A 17,083-nucleotide genomic window follows, 5' to 3' on the forward strand; every position below is an offset into this window, starting at 1 on the left:
CACACTAAATTGCCCCTTAGTGTGAGTGTGAGCACGGATGGTTTGTCTGTGTGTGCCCTGCGATTGGCTGGCAACCGGTTCAGGGTGTCCCCCGCCTACTGCATGAAGACGGCTGGGATAGGCGCCAGCACCCCCCGACCCTTGTGAGGATGAATCGGTTCAGAAAATGCATGGATGAAGTAGATACAATACTTATATCTCCATTGAAGTTGAGGCATTATCTGTTGCCTATTTTCCACATTGTTATGACTACACCTGTGAGCCGGGTGAAAAATGCAAAGATGACAAAACGAAGATGTTCACAATCAGTTAAATATTGGCAGTCTTTATTTCAACAAGACTAAGAAATGTTTAATATACATTTTTTTCTTACATTTCAACATCTATCTCATCTTGTTTTTCCATAACTTTTAGGAGATACTCTGACATGTATAAATCTGTTGTAATGTTACGGCCTCTTTCAGAGACATCTAAAATGGCTGCTCTTTATTTACACTTCTCTTATTCTTTTCAGTTGTTCTGACATTCTCTTCTCAAAGATGATTGAGTTCATTCAGTTTCCTTGTAGGCCGAAGACATATCAAAGACCATCAACACCTGTCCAACTCAACTTCGTCCCGAGACCGAAGTTGTTTTGTGGTTCAAAAACACGTCATCCTGCAGCGGAACCAACTCCTGCCAGCTGGAAAATGCTCCTGCGGTCCGGCCCCCAAGCACAGACATTTACCATCATTTTCCAAAACGCTTAATCTGAAAGTTCATTTTTTTGGAGGGGTATTCGTCACTCAATGCAACTCTTCTACGTGAGCGAAAAGACTTGCATAAGCAGAAATGTTAGTAATATACCATGTCGGTCAAATTAAAGTACAGCAATGCCAAATTCAATTGCAGAAGCTCAGGCTTAATTATTTTAAGTAAAGGCTTCGTGATTTTAAACTGATTGCATAGGAGTTCCTTCAAAGTGAGATTTTTAACAGTGATGTCCTCACTGATTCATTCTCAGTCTTCATGACTGGACTGCTCGCTTATGTTGAAGACATTTTCATGTGAGCTTACAATCAACCTGTCAATTTCAAAACCAAACAGGAGGCAAAAAGGCGGTGACCAGTATTTTCTGCCAGTCCTTACTGTGGACAGATCTTGTAGGTCCATCAAGGTACTTGGAAAAGCCACTTTAAAAAAAATCAGAAAACTGCATATGTAAAACCCTAAAATGTAAATGAAAGACTTTGTGATGTTTAAGTGACGATGAATATTGTTAATTATGGATAATCTTTGTCAGTTTCAGGGAAGATGCACGTACTGTAAATTACTGTACAGAGTCACCTCAATTGTTGAGATGAAATGAAAAAGATAACTCAGAATAATGAAATGAACAGAAAGTCTTGTGTTGTGCTTTTTGGCCAAACAACATATGACCCAAAGGGGATTTTAGCACCTGACAGACACAATTCGAGTAAATCAAATTCATTTTACCTTTAGAAGTTGCCAATTACTCTACGGATATATGATGGATCCCCCCCAAAATAACAAAACAAAAAAAAATCTACTGCACATTGCATTCATTTTGGTTGCAATTGCGACAAAACGTCAACATCATCCATGAGTTGAAATTATGCGGCTGTGAGGTTTAGGAATGATTTTTTGAAATGGTTCACGAGGAGTCCAATTATACCGAAAAAGGCCATGTATGAGGTACAAATGTGCAAACAAGTTGCACACGAGCCAGTTCAACCATCTAAAAGTGGCATTCAAAACCCACTGTAGTACCTAAGATATATCTTCATACCAAAAATAGCTATAAAAAATACAGCACCTCTTCAACATAAAAACCCTGTATTAAAATAATCTTTTCCTTTTGATCGAAGCACTCTCTTTTGGTTCTCTTGTCTAGATGAATGTGTGAAACACATTACTTTCAAACATGTAAGACTGTACAAAGTCAGATCTTCAGTCGCGAACTGAGTTTACAGTACAAAAACAGGGGGGGGGGGGGGGGGGCATTTGGGACTTGTCAGCTTTGCCGTCTTCAGGGATAACACCGGGAGAGTCCAGCTCCTTGTCAGGCCTGATCTCCATTCAGCGGGGCACCAGCCACAGATAACATCTCTACAAGACACTTTCAACTCCATAGTCACTTGATTGCACTGACAGAGAGAGCATGTATGAGGTATGACCTTACTACAAAACATTTGAACAGAGAAACTTAGACATGAAGCTGTGATTAGGCTCAGAGCCGATATAAACTGTGCAGGTTTGGACTCAAAGGGAGCCCTCAAAGCTTTTGTGAAGAATGATTCCACCCACTGAAAAAAAAAAAATGCTGTAACTTCTCTCTTTGTATTGACTGTATGAAGTAATGCTGTAGCCCTGACACAACATGCTATCTTTCCAAGGCAAACGCAGAACAAAGAGCCGACACTGTTTCCCCAAGTTAGGAGAAACAAGTCGAGACTCCCCATTCCCAGAATTTCATACTGGCTGTTGGAGGTTCATGCATAAATAAATGCACAGAGATTCACAGTTTGCACACAGAGCGATAAATGACTGTCAGAAATGAACGCTCATTATCACTGCTCTAATATAACTACTAAAACCTAGGTGTTTTGTTTTTGTTTTTGCAGATGTCTGTAGGATGGACGGACACCAGTGACGAAGGTCTGTTCTGTCATAGATACCATGTGTTGGTTGTATTTTGTAGACGGCACCATCAAAGAAGGCACACACTGAAGTACGAGAAGAGACTGCCGAAATAAGACACACATAGTTTTCCTAATGCTGCAGGCACAACGATAGTGTAGCTCCAACTGAGCCAGAAGGAATCAAGGTTTTAGTTAGTGGGAAAGGTGGCTTTCTTGGGATGAGAATCAGATTGTTGTACACTGTAGTCCTCGAAACATGCAAACAATTAATTAAAAGTGAAATTATTGTAATATTAAGAAGAGCCCCCGCCGCCCCCCCTCATCCCCTCCCTCCAATGGTGGACTGTCCGAGGTCCTGAAGGCAGTCTTGTTAAAGTCTTTCTGACAGTTTTCCACTGAACTCCATCGTTCTCATTCTCAGTCATTCTCTTCATCTCATGGCCCAAATACTTTTATCTCAAGTAAGCAGTAAGCAGGGCCAGCCCGCAGAGCGCCAGTGCCACGCTTCCCTGCAGGGTTACGCCAGCTGATGTTTCACCGTGCACCAGATTAACCCGAGGATCCACCGGATTGGGAGGAGTGGAGAAGTAGATGTCCCGATCCATGTCACAGGATGGAGAATCGCAGCCGCTGCCACTCTCCTCGCCGCCGCTGGCTTCCTCGTCTGAGTGCACAGCGACACAGAAAGTGATGTATTTGCACATATCCTCATAGGCAATTACAAGTTTAGCATTCTCACCGTTATCAATTGAGATATCATTGCCGCTGTGCGCAGCTCTCAGCCAACTTGTCATTTCCTTCAGAACTGCAATCTGGCTTCGAATCACAATGTCTGGCTTTGTGATGTCCACATCCACGTCAGGGTTGGACACCTGATTGGCCAGCCCGTTGCCAATGACAACCGCCTCATACCTATGTGACAAATATCAGCAATATTAGCTGGTTTAGCAGAGGCGGTGTCAGTTTACTACAGTGAAGTCCCGTTTATTGCGGGGCGGGGTCACGGGTGACAGACCCACCCAGAACTTTTTTTTAAATTCTACTAAATCGCATTTTTTAAACACACTGGAAATGCATTTGAACACAAAACAACAAATGCAAGAATAAAACGTGAATAAAAATTAAATAATGTCTGGGTACATCTTTGTGCCTTGAAGGTGCGGCGCCTGTTGGGGTAGGTGTGTTGCCAATGAGCCTGCTTTTATGAGTCTCTGGATATGAGCTATGGCTGACAGTAGCTCCTGTGTGAGTTTTCTCATTGCATGAAAAAAAGCATGACGTGTATCAGTGACTGTGGCTCCCCTTTGCCAGACGTGAGGGCATTCAAATTAGTAAATACAATGGAAGCTCAATTTAATGGACCCGGAATCAACAGACTTCAGATTCAACGGAAAATATTGTCCAGTCCACTGAAAATGCCCCTTCGTCAAGCTTTGTTACAGAATTGTCTGCTGTTGGTGCTATGGTGCAATCCACAGGCAGAGACCAGTACACGTATTTTCTTGGTTGGGCTACTGTTAAAGATCACAGCTATACAGTACAGATCACAGCAGGCTAACAGACGTTGTCAGCACGACACTCAGGTAATGGAGTTGCATCTTCGTATGCACACAGCTAAAAAGCTCAAAAGGAACATGTCTTTGTATGTTTATAATTATTATTGCTTGTCATGTGTGTGTGTGTGTGTATTTTGTTACAGTATACAGTTGATTTTTTTTTAGTCAAGCCCATATCTAATCATAACTGAGGGGGGAAAAGGAAGCATACTAATATTAGGGCTCATGATCAGCAAAGCACTATAGCTACCCAAGCACCAGCAAGGTCAATTTGGATAAACTGTCAACGTTTTCAAACAGCTTCAAGCTTTTTTATGTAACTTAACTGGGCATTTCATTTGTCTCTAATGTATGACTCCTCACCCACATTAGCCCATTAAATTGGGGTTCTACTGTATGCTGTAAAACAACAACAACAAAAAGACTGCTTCTGACTGCTTATCTGAAATCATTTACCTGCTTTTTGCTGTTCCATTCCAGCAGTCATCACCAGGTGCAATTCTCTCACCATCACAAACACTGTCTGGCAATGTGGACCAAAATTTCTTGGCGTGTTTCAACTTCTTCTTTACATCACTCGTCTGTTTTAGAAAACACAACTCAAGCACTGCCTCACAAAAAGACACACGGTGCTCTATATCTATCATCTTAAAACTTACCAGTCTATCTAAACTTGTTCCAGCAGCAGTGGTAGGTCTTGCGTCAGGGTTGTAGGGGCGGAAGCGACCAGTGAAGACCGTGTCCTTGGCAGAACGTTTGGAGCGGAATGCCATGCTGGGTTTAGGCTGGCCACATCCATGGAATACCTGCCATCCAAGGAAAAACCTTAATTGCTATTTAGTCTCAGTGTATTTCTTGCATCTGTCCAATAAATGGAAAAATACTGACTTTCTGTGAAACTTGCATGCTGTTCTCTTGCATGTTCATGATAGCGTCGGAAATCTTCACATCAATGGGATCCATGACAGACTCGAAATTGAAAGGACCCTCCAGCCTCTCAACCAGAGCGAGCATAGCATCTTAAAACAATCGGACAAACTACAAAGTTAGAAATCGTTCATGGAAAAGTCCCTTCCACCACCTCAAGCATTGGTGTTACGAATGATGTCCACTAGGGGGAACTAAAGTCAAAATCTGCATCGTGCTGTGGCTGTGAATTCCAGGTGGCTCCGACACACAACAGTGGGTTTAATGGTCGAATGTGGTGCAATTAACAAAAAATCTTGAACTTGTTTTGTCACAGCTCAAGACAACAACAGCTACATTTTAAACACAAGCCACAAAGCTGTGCTATGAAATAGTTTGCTTTCATCATATTTCAATACTCATCTGTATGTCAGAACAGCAAAAGAATTTCAAACGTTTTTAGCTTATCATACAGAGTTCCACGATAAATATAATGAAACGGATGTGCCTTTGTGTCTACTGATGGATCTACATTGATCAGGAAGCTGTGTGTGCAAAATGACAGTCGACGATGGTGTTTCCATGGAGAGTTTATGCAGTGTTATCCCAAACTTTACTGGGCCAAAGCACATATTTTAGATGAGCCAAATACAGTGGAACCTCAGGGTACGAACGACCCGTTTTAAAAACAATTTGGGTTATGTTCAAAAATGTTCATAGAGACATTTAAAAAAAAATTCAGACTATTTTCAATTTGTAACGGTCTTAGTATGGATGTATGAAGGATTTATATTGTGCCTCTACCTGCGCCGCAGTATGGACTCTGAACAAAACGCATTGCTGTAAACTAAAAATTTGTTGTCGGCTTCGCCGTGCGAGGCATTGTTGTGCATGGACTTCCGCCTCCACATCCTCAACCAACCATCATCACTCATTGCCCGGTGGTTTCGAATCAATGAGCTCATGTAAACAGTCAAGAAGCTTCAACCAAATATCTTTAGGCCACTTATGTTCTCATGGCAATACGGGTAGAGAAATGTCGTCAACTCTGAAAACCAACAGCAGTGTAATACAAAGAAAAAGGCATGGAGATTCTACACAAGACTTGAGCTACTCTGCAGGGCCTTACTATCGTCACTTACCAAGAAAGTTGTTCCACTCTGTATCCAGGTCTGCCTGATTGGCCAAACAGCCCCGCATCACATTCAGACAATAATTCTGGCAGGGCTTCAGGGCCACTTGGCCCGAACAGTAGGGACAGTACAACATCTTCATGGCGGCTCGCACACAGCTGGGAGACGCGCTGACCTGCAGGGCAGTGTGAAGACAAACATTGACGCAATAACACACTTGGACACTGACTATTTCGTTTACAAACTATTATTTCACAAAACGGTATAATCTAATCATCAATTAATCACTCTGCACAGTGGAAAAACATGTCACTGCAGAAAAAACAAAGTGGTTTATGTTATCAGGCTGTAATGGAATCGGAGCCAAGAATGATATGTGTTTGGAAAACAGCGCCGCATTCCGAGGGAAACGTTTATCGCTGGCAAAAGCGCACCTCTTTAACTCTTACCGTTGAGACTTTGTGGACGACCTCCGGCATGAGGTTTAAGCCGCGCACAAATGTGCGCGCGGCGACAAAAGCGCGCGTCAACTGGATGCGGAGCTTGCGAGGCACGTCTCCAAAAGGCTGCAGCTGCTCGGTGTGGCGACTGACACACTCCATGTAGGCGTCACTGAATTCATATTGCACGTTGACCAACCGGAACATCCTCTCCAGGAGGTCAGCCCAAAAGTCCGACAGCATGGACTCCAGGTTTACAGCCGCGCTGCCGGACACGTAGTACCGCATCAGGGCCTGGAAGAAGTTCTTGAACAGCTCGGCATTCTGCACGTACATCATCCCGTAGGTTCGTACAAACATGCTGTGCAGTGACTCCTCTGCATTTTTCAAAAGTTCCCGGAAGAACTCTGTAAAGGGGTGGAAGACAGGAGGAGATTTGTGTCATTAGTGAACAATCAACCTTCTCTTCGTGCCATTTAAAATTCTGACCATTATGCAGGATTTATTAATTGCATCATTAAGCAAGTGAGAAAAACGGCACCATTTGGCCGCATTCAGCAGAGTTGCTGTTGATTCAGCATCATTTAAGAATGTTGTATCAATGGTGCTACATAAGTTAAGCGTGATTGATTTTTTGATTGGTGTTCAGCCAAAGAAGCATCTATATGTACGCATTTGAAACCACGGAAGGTGACAATAAGTAACAAAAAAAAAAGGATAAATCCTTAGGTATTATAGACCCCTGCTCTTGTAGGAAGATACTTTCATGATGCTTTTTTTCCCTTTTCTTTTTGACAAATCAGACAATCATTGAAGTTTCTAAAACTGCCAAAGAAAATCAAAATGTAAACGAACCCTGCTAAAACAGTAAGCAAAAGGATCAAAACCTGAACAATGCGGGCTGTTGGAAAATGTTTGGCTCAGTATCGCAGAAGGGCCATTCAGCAGTGACATCGCCTTACATTAAAACTGACCATCATCAATGGCATTTTTTTTCTCTTGTCACATTCCATTGGCTTTGGATTCTCCTGGCTTCTCTTGGACAGTCCTTCAGAGGCATTTTTTCAATAGGATTACTGAATAATGAGAACTGTTTCCCCTCCAATATACGGACCTGTGTGCCTTTACCCATCCCAACATCTCCCTCCCTATTCTGCTTTCACTTCATCAGTTCCTTCAGCGATCGCTCTTCAGTAGACAGCGAACAATGACCTACTTCATCCTGAGGAATGCCCACCCCCTTCCTCCTCCACCTACCCTCAATAATCCAGTCCCCCTTGCCCCCCGACTCTCTTAATCTGCACAAAATGAGAATTCCACAAAGTCACTGAAAAACGCGTCGCCTTCAGCCGTGCATGCATGCAGGCCGGCGCTCACAGCCCCCTTTCACTCATCTCCTTTCTTCCCCTCGCTGCCGCGTGCAGACAAAACTTCTGTCCCACTGCCGTTTCTCTGGGTGCCCTTAGCTTGCCTTTGAAATGTAAAGTTCCCATGCTCTCACAGAAGGAGACACTAAACGTTCCTTGCCACACACACACACGCACGCACACAGTCCCCTCGTAATGCTGTCACGTCCACTCCAGACTGACATACTAAAAAGAAAAAATGGGGAAGGGGAGGAGTGAGGGCAGCATGGGGTGGGTTAAGTTGAGGGCTTTTTTAACTCCAAATCCCCACTGTGTTGCCAAGGATACCGGAAACACCGCAGCCCCCAAATCACATGCACAGGCACACACAGCAGATGACAAGAAACCAAGTTGGACTCTTCACTGACTGAGATTGAAATAAAATGGTGAAGTGAATACTTATTTAAATTGATCAATCGTCACTGATATTTTTACCACACTGCTAATTTTTTTGAGTGTCAGGTTACCTCCTTCCATAAGGAATGGCTTTTTTTTCCAAGCTCAAAAAAAGCCAAATGTTGAAAAGAAATCTGTTAGATTTTATACTGCAAAACAAATTCAAAAGTAACGTCCCATCAATAATCCTTTCTTACAAAGGCTTAAATGTTATGTCTTCAAGATGCTACATATGAAATACTTATCTTGTATAATATGTCATGAATCGACCGGGGTCAACACAACATGGGTCAAGGTGGCCCAACGACTGAAAAAACTTTATGTAGGGCCCTGCTGATGGACATGAAGACGAGGCCGTTGGGAGGAAAGGAGGAAAAGGTGGTTTCCGTGCTATGAGTATGAGCAACAACATACAGGCATCTTGCAAAGTTGATGAGATGAGATATTGCTACAGGAAAGGTTACACACAGCAAGTTCAATGTAGAATGACACAAATGGCCAATTCTATCCTCTTCAGTCCTCCCTCCAGCCATTCCGTTGTCTCACTACACATCTTGCATAGGAGCCCGAAATGATAAACAACGATCTTAATCCATTATACGAACAGGACATCCAAAACACCTCCCACTACACCCTCCCATTTCCTCCTCTTTGCACCCCCACCTGTGTTCCCTTAAACTCTGCTCCACCCAATCCCAACCCAAGAATTAATTGCACCCCTATTTGTGCCAATTAGTCCTTGCTTTTCTCATGGGATGTGATTCCGTCACTCCTGCTGCTGGATGTCTGGCGGAGGGTGTCTCTTGTGAGAAGCTTTAATCCACGTTCTTAAATTCCTCACATAAGCCTGCTCTGCTGGACAGGGTCAGAGTAATAAGGCCGGCAGACGGGCTGAGATCATGGCAAGGGGGGGGGGGGGGACTATTTCTGTCTCCTAATTGGCCATGACTTCCAGCTCCAGGCACAGGGTGAGAGCGTGTCTAATCACAAACTACCACTTCCTGGATTTGTTCGTGTGTAAATGCGTCTTAGTCACGTCTGTTTTCATTGACATTTCTAGCTATGTTTATGCAGAGATGCGCAGTGCGGTTCATGTCATCTTCATGAACGGTTAATACAAGGATAGGCACTTTGTGTGTCAGCTCCAGGGTGTCGGGAGAATAACGAGTCAATAATAGGACAGCAATCTGAACATGTCATAAGCGGCGAAAGGTGTCAAATGGTGCAAGGGGAAGAAAGCGCAGCGGGTCTTTGTAAAGAGATCCCACATCTAACAGTTTGAATAGAGCCGCAAGCTTCCTGTGCCCATGGGGGGGGGCACCAGAGGTAAACTAAAATCAAGCTATAATTTCACTGTCAGCTCTGGGCTGACACCTCCCGGACAAAATTTGTGACGTTTAAAATGGACTGTTTGGGGGGGTATAATCAATTTGGATCTGTGTTTGAGTTCTACTTTATCAGAAATGGATAATCACGTGATTTTCAGCTAATTCGGTATCAGGTAAAAAAGATCGTTCATTTATCATATTTCTGAACATTTAAACGTCACAAAGCTTCAAAATAATCCAATTGTGCAAATATCTTAGCAGCTTAGTTTTATATTTCACAATGTTTCGGGATTTTTTTTCAGAATTTTTTTTAGTAGCGATGCGGTTGGAGTGATACGCACGTACGCACGTACGCACGCACGCACGCACGCACGCACGCGCACACACACACACGTCACCTCAGATGATCACAGCCCTCCTGCAGGCAGAGACAGAGTGATGAGTTTGTCTTCACAGCTTGTTTGGAGGGAGCGCCAAGCTGAAAGGTACTCCTAAATAATAGTCTGCCTTGCCTGATTTAAAGAACCCTCCTCACTAACCGGCATGGTCAAAGAGTTGAGAAAGCTGAGAGAGCGACAGACAACTTCACTTCAAATTGAAGTTAAACGAGTGTAAATGTTTTGGTGACAAGCAAGCTTGTTCCCCGCTGGTTGCATTTAAGGAGGTCAAAGATCAATAGTGCAGTTTCTAGTAGAGAGAAGTCACGCACGTACCCAACAACGACGTAGCTGCGTGGACTTGTCATTTTACTATTAGAGAATTACAAATGGAAAATGCCACTGATTTGGTGTAATGGTCCATATAATATAAATACATATAGTAAGATAAAAACAGATACACATTGATGTGCGCTCTTTTCTTCCTGAATTGCATTGCCGAGATATTAGATGGGGACTCGGTATCAGCAGATACTTTCAACCACAGAGTGCCCAAAAAGCATGATCAGGACATTCCCAGTAAATAATTTTAAAAACTGCTCTTGTATGAAATATAAAAATTCACACAATATTTATAACCTTTCGATACTTTTAAATGATTTGAGAGGATCCATTGAAATGAGAGCAACTTGGACCAGCGTGAGTACAAAAAGGAGCACGAATCTGGTCAGGGAAGAAGAAGAAAGAAAGAAATGGAGGAAAAGAAAGGTTTGAGTAGGACGAGAGGGAATGTCCGGAGAGGCGCAAGATGGGGACAAAGGGCAGCAAAAGGAGAAAGCGAGGGGCGGGACAGAGTGAGCTGCCACTGCATTCCGACACGTCACATTCCAGTTCACATCTGGCTGCAATACACACGCACCCTGTTGCTGACAATCCTTCGCTCTTTTTCACAGACACACAAGATGTAAAGGTCTGTGACCCACATATGCACAGATGTGCACATAGGACATGCATAGCACATCCATAAAGTAACCCGACTTCTCAACATGACTGTTGCATCATCCTTTCCACAGCCTGACTACACCCTTCATCTTAATCCGAGAAACACATCTACCAGAACGGCAGTGGTGGCTTGGGCGAGCGCACAAACAGTCTAGAGCCTCGTGCCACTTCCTCTGTGATTCCGCAGTGTCGCATGTTCCCAAGTGCTTCCGCCCTCCACAGGCGAAATCTGATCCAACTATTTACAGACATATCCACATGTCCGCACACACGGAGGAAAAAGGCAGCGCAAATCTGAAAATGTGTGTGGTCCGTCTGGGAGCGTGTGCATCTCTCGAGAGAAGGAAGACCGATAGAGGGGGCCGCTGAGGGAGGGCACCGAGATGTTGAGAGACAGGTGGACGGGCCAGTGGACACAGACCAACTGTTTCTGCTGCTCAGGGCAACGCTATGGCAGGTGGGAGCGTCCGTCAAGAAACCACGGTGCTTGCACGGAAACCGCTGCTAGTTAGGGGAACACTTGGCCCGCAAATGTACTGTAGCATGAAACGTAGCTGGTGTTTGTGTATGAGTGCTCGCTTACGGTCAAAGTGCTCATGCCTCTGTCGAAAGGTCGACTGTAGATTGCTGCTAAGCCTGGAAACAGGGGCTTTGATATCGTAGTGACTCTGCTGGCTCAGCTTCTCCTCCATCTCCACGGTGCAGCAGGAGAAACCCTGCGGACAGACTTTCAATGACGCTCCTGGAAGAGAGGGGGGGGGGGGGGGAGCACGCATGTAAAAATACTGTAAGATTATGTGTCACAACAATATCGAATCTCCTGTAAATTTGTTCCATAATGGGGGAACTTGCAGAAAAAAAAGGCTGTATGAGACCATCTTCACACTCAAGCATGCAGGTTGCATACCCAAAATACTCCTACCACTAGGGGTCGCATGACAAACATGATGAAAGTCCAGTAGACGAGTCCCCGATGATGTCATTGATATTATTCCAGATATGTTAAAACGCAAGTGCTTCACTGTTAGTCACGTGAAGGCTCAATTGTATTTCCAGACTGGGACAGCCAAGAAAGGTTTGCACAGCTTCGGGAAATGTGTCCTTTTGTTTTGGTCCACCGCAGCAGTTGGCTCTGCATGGTGGGAATTTGCGGTATTTGCATATAATCACAGACCTCCTCATTTGCGGTGGAATCATTCCTCACTCTTCTTTCCCTTAGATAGTAGTGGCTGAGACGTTGTTCAAATTCTGCTTGAACCAAGCATTTGTGCTTTTAACTGAACTAGACTCTTAGGTGTGAGGCATCTGCTCACGTATGTGGTTAACAGGTTATTCCAAATGTTTCAGAAAGAGGAATTTTTACATTAGACTGAATAGTGGTGGCATCTAAACGGAGTCACTGACAGCTCATAGCTGCATTATTCTCCTTGCACATTGTTGCAGCTTACGCGCAGATGCATTTCACCCTCCTCACTTATAATCCTATTTTAATAAATAATAAGATTTCATCCTAATGCATGTTGCAGTGGCAAGAACAGAACTTTATTGCCATTTTAAAACAGATTCAAAGAACTGTTTCTGTGTCATTGTCAATTAAGCAAAACTATTGGGAACTACCGTAACCGTTTCTTAAAAGTCTTTCACACATCAGTCATGGTCAAGTTTGTCAAAGATACATTTTTTACATTCAGTTAAAAGAAGAATGAATGTAAAACTGCAGCAGCAATAACGCCAAAAAAAAAAAGAAAAGAAAAAGAGAGAACATGGGGACCCTTTCAGGCCATGTAAGGTGGTGTGTTAAGTTTTCCCCAAGTGGAGGTGCCGGCAAAGGATTCTCGCTACTTGCACAGGGAAGAGCTTTATCCTCAGCTTTAAGAGATGAATTTAGTTTTGTAACTGTGCAATCGGTGTGGGGTATTTACAGCTCTTCTTCCCATTACGACAAGACAACCGTGGAAAATGTATAACCTTTCATACGCTGATATACTGTAAGTTATTTTATATCCCAATGATATATATCCTGATAGAGTATTTTTCCTTAAAAATTACATAAAATGAATCACAATTTTTTCCCAATGTATTTATGAAACACATTTTATACTGCAAACACAATCTAGGTAGGGCCAGACCGATTAATCGGCCTGCCGATTAAACTGGTCAATTATAGTCCTGCAAACATGAGCAAAAATCCTCGCATCGCTCGGGCAGCCCGTCGCTTCACTGGGTGTTAGCAGATGACTGAGTTGGGAAGAAAATAAAGTAAACAGGAATCCCTCCATAGAGGCGAGCAAAGAAGGAAGCTTGAAATAAGAGAATAAATGAATGGGTTATATAATATGTGAGGCCTGCCACAGGAGGTGCTACGACAGTTCTACACGGCAGTCATCGAATCAATCCTGTGTTCTTCCATCACGGTTTGGTTTGGGGCCGCCACAAAAAGGACAAAATCCGACTTCAACGGACAGTTAGGACGGCGGAAAAAATCATTGGCACCGCCCTACCCACTCTTGAGGACACACTGCAAGAATCAAGACAAGGGCACGGAAAATCCTCCTGGATCCCCCGCACCCTGCCCACCACCTTTTCCAGCTACTCCCCTCAGGCAGGCGCTACAGATCCATGCGCACCAAATCCAGCAGACACTTAAACAGCTTCTTCCGTCTAGCCATTAACTCCCTAAACAGTCACTGATGTAGTCACTCTTCTTGTACTACAAATACTGCTACTGGTCACTCTAAAATGGTTCAATGATTTTCTGCACCAACTGTACAAACTGTCATAGTATTGTATTCTACCACTGTTCACTTTTGCTCTGCTTGATACTTTGCACATTGCCTCACAGTCGTCACTGGGTGGTACCACCGCACTACGGTTCACTTACATTACGAAATGTCCTTGCATACCTATTTGTCATGTCCTTGTTTACGATAATACTAATGCAGCGTGTTATACCGGAGACAAATTCCTTGTGTGTTCTACATACTTGGCCAATAAAGATGATTCAGATTCTGATTCTGACATGTTTATATGACACTGCCATATATAGTACATCATTATATCGCACAGCTTGAACTACAAGTCATAAACTGAAGTGATTTTTCCATCTACTACATTATCACGTAGAAAAGTGAAATTGCAATTAAAATGGTCATAAGGATATATAGCATTGTACTCTCACTAGAGGATGATTCAAAACAAATATCTGGTTTTAATGAAGAAGTTATGTGCAGTCAAAGTTGTTCAAATGGCATCCAAAGGAGGGATGCACCCTGGCGCCATCAACTGGACCCCTTTGTCTGGGATCAAGTCCATGTAATCCTCTAGTGACTTCTCTCACAGTCCTTTCCCCAAAGTCCTCTCTCTCCAAACCTCGCCCACACCAGCAGGCCCCGTTCATGTACACGTGAACGCTGGCAGCCCCAACTTAAACATATTCACACATCACATCACCGCTCAACACATGGCTCTTTGTACAGGCATGATTGGAGGCACCGGGAGCATGGGGTACATGCACCCACACCCACACACACACACCCACACACCCACACACCCACACACACACACACACACACACACACACACACACACACACAAGCATGCACGCACACACACCAAACTTTCAGGTCTTACAGACATCCAACCCCCCACCCTCCAACAGGGGCCACACTGCACAGCACTCAGAAGGGCTATATCCACATGGAAAATAACCCTAGTTACCAAAGTACACAAATAAAAGTGAGATGGTCGATATTTCACAGGAATGCCCGTACAAATGTTGGATTGTTATCTCAAAGATTCAAGTCTCTGAAAACTCAAGGTTCTTAGCTCATGCATACTTTGGAAGTCTTTTTTTTTTTTTTTTTTTACTTCCTGGTATTTGGAAGTCTTTTTTTTTAACACACACACACACAAAGCCTGAGGCACAAGACAGCGAGTGTCGATAGAAGTCGGCATCGTGCAAGATTATCAACATTAATTATTGACAGCAAACCTTTGCCAATTATTTTCGTTCAGTCACCGACATGAATAGTCTTTGTTTTGGGTGAACCGAATCATCCTTTTAGGGGCCTCTCCGGACAACAGCTTCCCAAGTCCTCAAAGATGAAACAAGACACAGAGAGAAATCTTTGTTTGGGTGTCACTCTGAAGAGGAAAATAGCCATTTATGGTGGTCAAAACAAGTGAACGCCACCTTGTAAACAAACGTGATTGTGTGCCGTGGCATTCATCAGCACTCCACTACTTCTCTGGCTTTCCTTTGTGGGGAGACCACCATCCCCTCTAAATGGCTCATAAAATAAGACACTTCCCTTTGACATTGTCCTGCCTTTCAAATGCTTCTCTCAGAAGAAGGATGGCGGGGGAGGTGAAAACGCCTCACAGACAAAAAACTGATTAGACACCTTGCCGCCCTCTCTGCCTGCCATCATGTGCCCCTGAACCAGACAGACATCAGGTTGCGGCCCCTGCCCACCCTCCCTCCTCGTCAACTACCACCACCCTACAGGCTTAACCGGTGAGTTCAAGGGTTAACAGCCACTCCTCTGAGAGAGGTCCTGTCCTCTGACAACCCCCTTGTCCATCAGCCGGCACATCCACCACACACAGCAACCCACCGCCCAAACCTCAGTCATCCAATAATAACGCCACAAACACGCATGACCCCCACCACTAGACATATTGGCAATTAAGAGTCGTAAAAGTCACAAATTCAAGTAAAAAATATAAATAGAAAGGCTTATCCCTCAATTCACTCCATTTGAAGTCATGAAAGCCCCTGCGGGATTATTTCTGTACCATCCTGAACTCAAAACATTGCTAAAAACTATAAGCAGAGCTGTAAAGGAAAACGTGGGAGAAGTTCACGTTGCACGACTGTTTGCTTGCTTCAACTGCTGACACACATTTGTACAAAATAAACTGAAATTGGCCATAAATTATGTACATACCGATTCCTATCGTGAGGAATGTTTGCAATGTAAAACTGTGGAGGCATTTGATTTCAAAACAATCCGACTACAAAGTGACTGGTAGGCGCCATAGCACCAACTATACTGGCCAAGTAACTGAAATCAAACATGAACACAAAGTCTGACTATAAATCAAGATAAAACGATGACTCTCGACTGAGCGTTGTTCACTAAGACTGTAAATCTGCACTCCCCACAGACATAAGATTACCCCTCCTGCCTCCACATTTCTGCTTAAGGTGCATCCCTGGGCCTGGATATTGTACAATAATTTTCTGTTCTCCTACACATCCAGTCATGCCGTGTCCCATAAGACAGACTGGCAGGCATTTGCAGAGTATGCTGTTTTTTTGTTTTTACTGATTGATTGAAGATAGGAACACACAACAAATATCCGTCCATCCATCTATCCATCTGAGTCGCTTATCCTCGCTAAAGCTACGGGTGTGCGAAAACCTAACCCAGGTGTGTTCAGGCAGCAGGCGGGATACACCCTGAACTGGTTGCCACCAATCGCAGGGCACACTTAGACAAATAACTATTCACGCTCACCTCGGGACAATTTAGTGTGTTTCATTAGCCTGCCATGCATGTTTTTGAAATATGGGAGGAAACTATAGTACCCGGATAAAATCCATGCAAGGGAGAACATCCAAACTCCACATAGGGCTGCAGCCCGGATTCGAACCCGGGACTTCTGTACTGTGAGGGTGTAGATACTGTAGGTTTGGCACAGCAATTGTCTGGTGAGCACGTCCGTCTCACAGTTCAGAGATCCCGGTTTGAATCCAGGCTCCAGCCTTCCTGTGTGGAATTTGCATGTACACGCACACACACACATATACTGTACCTGTATATTTTATATATATATATATATATACTGTATATATAGCATATACTGTACCTGTATTATATTCATTTATATCC

General features: G+C 43.7%; 1 protein-coding gene across 3 annotated transcripts in view; it reads right to left on the reverse strand.

Annotated features, from left to right (window-relative positions):
- Nucleotides 1-305: 305 nt before the first annotated feature.
- Nucleotides 306-17,083, reverse strand: part of gpc4 (glypican 4) — a 32,126-nt gene continuing 15,348 nt past the window's right edge. Inside the window, exons 2-9 of one of the 3 annotated variants that reach the window (XM_086138809.1) lie at nucleotides 11,770-11,928; nucleotides 6,687-7,084; nucleotides 6,247-6,412; nucleotides 5,087-5,217; nucleotides 4,858-5,004; nucleotides 4,655-4,779; nucleotides 3,382-3,554; nucleotides 306-3,306 (exon numbers count right to left, since the gene is read on the reverse strand). In XM_086138809.1, the coding sequence (XP_085994935.1) occupies nucleotides 3,095-3,306; nucleotides 3,382-3,554; nucleotides 4,655-4,779; nucleotides 4,858-5,004; nucleotides 5,087-5,217; nucleotides 6,247-6,412; nucleotides 6,687-7,084; nucleotides 11,770-11,928 (1,511 nt within the window). In that variant the 3' untranslated portion in view covers nucleotides 306-3,094. Of the gene's footprint in view, nucleotides 3,555-4,654; nucleotides 4,780-4,857; nucleotides 5,005-5,086; nucleotides 5,218-6,246; nucleotides 6,413-6,686; nucleotides 7,085-7,564; nucleotides 7,876-11,769; nucleotides 11,929-17,083 lie in introns of those variants that run through there. The other 2 variants (XM_086138818.1, XM_086138801.1) reach the window with 2 other exon arrangements.

Source organism: Hippocampus guttulatus, chromosome 2 (genome assembly GCF_054856545.1).
Source record: "Hippocampus guttulatus isolate MCC_2025c chromosome 2, RoL_Hgut_1.0, whole genome shotgun sequence".
Lineage (NCBI taxonomy): Eukaryota > Metazoa > Chordata > Actinopteri > Syngnathiformes > Syngnathidae > Hippocampus > Hippocampus guttulatus.